Raw genomic sequence first — 7,347 nt, forward strand, 5'->3', positions numbered from 1 at the left:
TATCTGTGCCATTATGGTGTCTGTGACAACATGGGCAGTGCCATTCAGGCTATCTCCATTTTTATTTTGTGTTTGAAAAAAGCATTAAGTTGCTATTGGGGATTCACCACCACCTACAATGGTGGAGTCCTGAAACAAATATTGTGTGTAATTCATTTTATTGTGGCCACTAGGTAGCGGTGATATAGTTTAAAGACATTTACAAACCAGAGAGCCCAATTTGAAGAAGAAGACGATGCTCTGCTCTTTGGCTGATCACTCCCAACCCATAGGAATCCCCACCCAGTTGACCACTTTAAAATGGTGGAAGGCCTCGATGGCAATGTCCATGCTAAAACTGGTTCTAATCCATCTAGAACCCTCTGTCTACCTCTATGTTCCAGATTGAAGTCCAGATTCCTGATAACCACCCTGTTATACTGCAGGTTCACATCAGTACTGACAGTAGAGGGCAGCATAACTGCATAACTCTAGCGTTATTTTGCTCTCTGTCTCTAGCTCTGTTTCTCTTTCTATCTCACACACACACACACAGGGTGTTTCCACACGTGTGTGGATGAACCACCATGTTACGGTGTGTTTTGGGGCAGGATCCTAGAAAATTGACCTATCAGGTGTTGGGGTTGTAGGGGCCAGTCACAAGTGGATAGTGGAGGAAACGACAGCTGTCTACCATCAGATCAGCCGAACGGAGCGGACTAATATATTTAGTAGATTTTATTAAACTTTTATTTTCATTTATCGATTGGTGTGAGTGAAAACTGTGTTACGAAATCTGGAGCAGAAGAGCAGAGAGCACCATCTCTACACAGCATGACCCCGGAGAGAGAGAGGAGGAGGTAGGATTTCTAGCTTCACATCAGATCGTAGAGCAGAAAACATGTTTAATATCATAACTAAAAATAGAGAATCAGTTCACAAATGTAAATGTTTTTAAATGATACATTATCTTATTCATAGTGCATTTCACCTGCATATATTTGCTTGAGTAACTGCATTGTGTATTTGAGAATACACTCAGGTCCAAAATTACTGGCACCCTTGATAAAGACGAGCAGAAAATACTGTAGAAAATAAATCCCACTGTATTTCCTTATTATTCAATCTTCAAGGAAACCTTTGACTCAGTCTTTCACGCCACAAGACAACCAGTCAGTCAACATGTGCCTAGTCAACACTTTTTAGGCATTAATTAATGGGAACTCCATAGAAAGTGGGTGTTGTGGTGTGCCTTAGATGTAGGGTATGAAGAGTTTACCCACCATGCACCCCACCACACACATTGTCATTATCATTGTACTATTTCTCTCTATCTTTCTCTCTGTCTCTCTTCCTTAGGATAATGAGTTGTGAAGCAGCGAGGGCTAGGCGGAGAGCAGAGTCTCAGGTGTTGATTGACATGTCTCAACTCCTCCCCCTCCCTTCCTCCCTCCGCCCACAGCTAGACAAACCCTCCATCATACGACTAACCATCAGCTACCTACGCATACACACACTGCTCTCTGGTACACACACACACACACACACACACACACACACACACACACACACACACACACACACACACACACACACACACACACACACACACACACACACACACACACACACACACACACACTCACTTTCTCTCTCACAAACAAACAAACAAATACACACACCCAGTCATGTTGTTTATGTCTCTTTATCCTAGGCTTTGCTGACCGACAGACGTGGGAGAGGAGGGACGAGGAGGGAGAGAGGGAAACGAGGGAGGAGCGAGAGAGGGAGACGAGGGAGAGGAGGGAGGAGGGAGCGAGAGAGAGGTGGGCGGAGGGAAATAAGGAGGCGGGAGACAGGGAGCTCGGGGAGAGCAGGGAGGAGCGAAAGAAGGAGATGGGGGAGACAGATCTATACCTGAGGATTCTGGGTGGCTTTGTCGTCGTGGTAACGACAGAAGGAGACATGATCTACCTGTCAGATAACATCAGAGAATACATGGGTTTAACTCAGGTACTTACACACACACACACACACACACACACACACACACACACACACACACACACACACACACACACACACACACACACACACACACAAACTGAGTGAATTATATATGAATGTTTTTCTCCAGGTGGAGTTGATGGGGCATAGCATATATGATTTCACACACCCCTCTGACCATAAGGAAATCAGAGACAACCTTGACCTCACTGCAGGTGTGTAAACAGATGTAGGATCTTTATTTGATTACTCTTTTTTTGCTGATAATTGTCCTGCAGTGTACTGGAGATGTAAAAACATTTATAAAGTTTGTAATTTCCATTTTAAAATGTCAGACTTAATTTGACCTAACGAAAAATGTATCAACCCCTACAAATAATGGCCATTAATTAGAATCCACATAATAATACACACTTCCTGTTGATGAACAATTTTTATCCTTCTGTAGCAAACTGGCTCAAATTAAGATCATACATCTGTACATATACAGTACCAGTCAGAAGCTTGGACTCACCTACTCATTCAAGGGTTTTTCTTTATTTTTACTATTTTCTACATCATAGAATAATAGTGAAGACGTCAAAACTATGAAATAACACATATGGAGTCATGTAGTAACCAAAAAAGTCTGAAACAAATCTAAATATATTTTAGATTTTAGATTCTTCAAAGCAGCCACTCTTTCCCTTGATGACAACTTTGCACACTCTTGGCATTCTCTCAACCAGCTTTTTGAGGTAGTCACCTGGAATGCATTTTAATTAACAGGTGTGCCTTGTTACAAGTTCATTTGTGGAATTTCTTTCCTTCTTAATTAAATAAAGGTTAAATAAATAATAAAAAAGTGCTCAGCATATATGGGAACTCCTTCAAGACTGTTGGAAAAGCATTCCAGGTGAAGCTGGTTGAGAGAATGCCAAGAGTGTGCAAAGCAGTCATGAAGGCAACGGGAGGCTACTTTGAAGAATCTAACATATCAAATATATTTTGGGTTACTACATGATTCTATATGTGTTATTTCATAGTTTTGGTTTCTTCACTATTATTCTACAATGTAGAAAATGTCAAAATAAAATAAAACCCTTGAATGAGTAGGTCTGTCCAAACTTTTGACTGGTACTGTATGTGTGTTAGTGGTGTGTTCTGCTTTTACTGACTAGGTATGGTATTTCCTTACAAAATAATTGATTCTGAAATGGTTCTGTGGTAGTTGTGAAATGGTTGTCTGAGAGTTGTGAAATAGCTGTGTGATGTTTGTGAGACAGTTGTGTGGATAGTTGTGAAAGGGTTTTGTCATAGTTGTGAAATGGTTGTGTGATAGTTGTGTGATGGTTGTATTGTGTTTGTACTTCCAGAGCGGAGCAGGTGTGGAGGACTGAGAGACTTTCTGATGAGGATGAAGTGTACAGTGACTCACAGAGGAAGAACTGTCAACCTCAGATCAGCCGGCTGGAGGGTGAAGATTAACTTCAAATAAACCTTTAGTTACACTTTTCGTGCCAAATTGTCCCTGTCATCAGGATAGAGTTGACAAACAACATCTTTTTGGTGACTAGAAAAAGGTGTATTTACCGTTTGTAAATTCCAGTTAAATGTGTGTGTTTATGTGTGTGTGTGTTACTGTTGTTGTGTTAGGTGCTGCAGTGTCGAGGGTGTTTGAAGGTGTGTGTGTCAGGACCCTCTCTTACTTGTGTGCTCTTCACCTGCCAGCCCCTGTCCCTCACACACACACTCCTACACACACACACCTTCACCAGCCATCACAGCATGGACATGAGGTTCACTTACTGTGACCAAAGGTAACACACACACTCAGATTCGCACACAAACACACGCATGCACAAACATACAGATACATACGCACTCCCACAAACACACATAAAATATACACAAAACCATCATCTGTATGTGTGTGTGTGTGTGTGTGTGTGTGTGTGTGTGTGTGTGTGTGTGTGTGTGTGTTGTAGGGTGACTGGGTTGTTAAGTTATCGTCCAGAGGAGTTGCTGGGTGTCTCTATGTATGATCTGTGTCACACTCTGGACTTACACACTCTGACCAAAAGCCACCAGAACCGTGAGTACACACACACACACACACACACACACACACACACACACACACACACACACACACACACACACACACACACACACGTATGTCCTGTATTAGAGGCACTAACAAGATGCCCCCCCCCCTCCAGTGTGTTCTAAGGGTCAGTCAGTGAGTGGGGTGTACAGGGTGTTGGTTAGAGGGGGAGGGTACATGTGGGCAGAGACTCACAGTGCTGTCATCTCCAAACCCCGCCCATCACAGCCACACCCATCACAGCCACACCCATCACAGCCACACCCATCTAGACCCTCACCGCCACTCTTCGTCGCTTGTGTCACATACATCCTCAGGTAGGAGGGGCCACAGAGTGTTCACGTTATGTATGCTGTAGCCATAGTATTGTAAAGAGTATTTTAGAGATAGCATTGTAGAGATAATATTTAAGAGATAGTATTGTAGAGATAATATGTGAGATACCATTGTAAAGATAATGTTTAAAGAGACAGCATTGTAAAGATAATGTTTAAAGAGACAGCATTGTAGCTGTAGCATTGTTGCCACTATGTCACAACGTGTGATGTTGCTGTAAGTGTGTGTGTGTCTAAGGACAGCGTGTATGTGTGTGTGCGTGTGTGTTTCAGTGGTGTTGAAGAGCCAACTCAGCTTCTGTCTCTGGGCCAGATGAACTGAGGGGAGTAACCTCTAGCCCCTCCCTGGACCTCTTTTCAGGAAGGACATTTTTCATTCTATATAACAATTCTGCATTTTCTACATAAAATCTTAGCTGTATTTAGTATAGCTGTAGCTACATAGTGTGAAACAGACACTGTGAAGATATTAATGTGATTAAGACTGTTTGCTAATAAATAATCATATCCACTTCTGCAAAGGCAGTGTGCAATGCTTTTGTTGCCTGTGGTTTGTGATTGATAAACTGTTGAGCGAAGGTTATAATCAAAGACGCAGGAAGTTTTGGGTTTAGACTAACGTTATACAACAGTTTTCCCCTTCTCATATCATCACTCCCTCTCCCTGGCTTTTCTGAATGTATGCTGTGTTCAGGTGCTCGTCAGTTGTGTTGTCGGGAGCTTCCATTCATGTGTTTTTTGGTCGAAACAATTTTTCAACCAATGCGATTTTTGCTAGCTTGATAAGCATCCTGTAGTTGTCAAAAACGGATTTGTCGTCATCTTTTGGTTGAAAAGGTCAAAGGTCTGGGAAACGAAACAACATCACCTGACTACAACACACACACAACTACATCCTGTGAGGTTTTCCTCTGGGCGACATCACCTGACTACACACACACACACACACACACACACACACACACACACACACACACACACACACACACACACCTGAGGCCAAGTGGAGGTCCATCTGAGATGTGAACAAACAGACAGACAGACACGAAACGAAACCACAACTTCCTGCAAAGAGACATTCAACTGGGGCGTTCTCGTGGGAACCTTTTCAACTCTTCACCTCTCAACCGTCCTACACCCACGCACACACACACACACACACACACACACACACACACACACACACACACACACACACACACACACACACACACACACACACACACACACACACACACACACACACTGATGCATTACACACTCCCTCTACCTCCTATATTTCAGACCCATCCCTCTACAGAGACACCCCTGGTCTCAATCTACTATAGACACACCAAGTCTCAATAATCTACTATAGACACCCCTAGTCTCAATAATCTACTGTAGCGACCCCTTGTCTCAATAATCTATTGTAGTTTCCCTCTACAAAGAAACCTCTGGTCTCAATAATCTACTTTAGACAACCCTGGTCTCAAAAATCTACTGTAGACACCCCTAGTCTCAATCTATATAGACACCCCTGGTCTCAATAATCTACTGTAGACACCCCTACTGTAGACACCCCTACTGTAGACAGTCCTAGTCTCAATAATCTACTGTTAACAGCCTTGGTATAAATAATCTACTATAGACAGCCCTGGTATCAATAATCTACTGTAGACAGCCCTAGTCTCAATAATCTACTTTAGACAGCCCTAGTCTCAATAATCTACTGTAGATAGCCCTAGTCTCAATAATCTACTGTAGATAGCCCTAGTCTCAATAGTCTACTGTAGACAGCCCTAGTCTCAATAATCTACTTTAGACAGCCCTAGTCTCAATAATCTACTGTAGACAGCCCTAGTCTCAATAATCTACTGTAGACAGCCCTAGTCTCAATAATCTACTGTAGACAGCCCTAGTCTCAACAATCTATTGTATTTTATTTTCTTCATCTACTTCCCTCAACCTGCACTGATGTGAAAAAACTGGACTAGACAAATGAAACATTGTAGTCATACTCCATACTACTTTCCTCAGTTCTGATGTCAGATCAGATGAATGAGATATATGGGTTATATGAGGAGAAGAGGGGATGTACCTCTAACCTGCACCCCCGCATACTGACTCGGTACCGGTACCCCCTGTATATAGCCTCGCTATTCTTATTTTATTGTGTTACTTTTTATTATTTAGTTTATTTGGTAAATATTTTCTTAACTCTTCTTGAGTTAAGGGATTGTAAGTAAGCGTTTCTACACCTGTGAAAAATAAAGTTAGCTTTGATATGATTTGATTAGAGGAAGACACTGTAGACTGTTGAGGCGACAGGTATCCCAGCGGGTAACTGAAAGGTTGCTGGTTCGAATCCCCTAGATGAAAAATGTGTCGATGTGCCCTTGAGCAAGGCACTCAACTGTAATTTCTCCTGTAAATCGCTCTGGATAAGAGTGTCTGCTAAATGACTGAAATCTAAATGTAAACTGCGCTGAGAGCATCAGCAGGTGCTGGAGGGTTGCTGGAGCCATCTAGTGGCTAATAGGTGTCAATGCTCCTCTTATCAGCTGTTACTATTGTGTTTTTACAGGGCAGTGTAATACACTATGGTGGCCAGATGGAGGCAGCATAGTAGTCTGAATGATCTGCTGCTGGGGGCAACCTAACCCCCCCACCCCCTCTCTGTCCACATGCACATTAACCTTCTGCATATCACATTTCTCTCAACCCTGGGAAGGCAGCTGTGGCTGGGCTATGCTGGTCAGGCAAGAGCCAGGCTCCTGGAGCTCCACCAGGCCCCAGGTCCCTCACACTCCACCGGGTCACCTTGACTATAAGCAGGGTCCAAACCAGGAAGTGTCACCCTGAAACAGTAACAGTCAGTCAGTGAGGGGTTACCCTGTGTGACGGGAATAGCCCTTTTTGACAAATGAGTGACTTAACTAAAGTAAGAGATTTAATCAA

General features: G+C 42.9%; 1 protein-coding gene across 3 annotated transcripts; it reads left to right on the forward strand.

The window, feature by feature from the left end:
- Nucleotides 1-563: 563 nt before the first annotated feature.
- LOC115107179 (endothelial PAS domain-containing protein 1-like) lies at nt 564-5,106 on the forward strand. Of its 3 annotated transcripts, XM_065007891.1 has the most exons (9): nt 566-839; nt 1,339-1,505; nt 1,694-1,992; nt 2,117-2,201; nt 3,342-3,442; nt 3,622-3,785; nt 3,954-4,060; nt 4,188-4,389; nt 4,681-5,106. In XM_065007891.1, the coding sequence occupies exons 1-9, from the start codon at nt 814-816 to the stop codon at nt 4,727-4,729; spliced, it is 1,200 nt and encodes a 399-aa protein (XP_064863963.1). In that variant the 5' UTR covers nt 566-813; the 3' UTR covers nt 4,730-5,106. The 3 variants fall into 3 exon arrangements, with proteins under 3 accessions (XP_064863964.1, XP_064863965.1, XP_064863963.1); XM_065007892.1 differs by lacking the exon at nt 4,188-4,389 and having other exon boundaries at nt 564-839; XM_065007893.1 differs by lacking the exon at nt 4,681-5,106 and having other exon boundaries at nt 564-839; nt 4,301-4,388.
- The last annotated feature ends 2,241 nt before the right edge of the window (nt 5,107-7,347 follow it).

Source organism: Oncorhynchus nerka, linkage group LG23 (assembly GCF_034236695.1).
Source record: "Oncorhynchus nerka isolate Pitt River linkage group LG23, Oner_Uvic_2.0, whole genome shotgun sequence".
NCBI lineage: Eukaryota > Metazoa > Chordata > Actinopteri > Salmoniformes > Salmonidae > Oncorhynchus > Oncorhynchus nerka.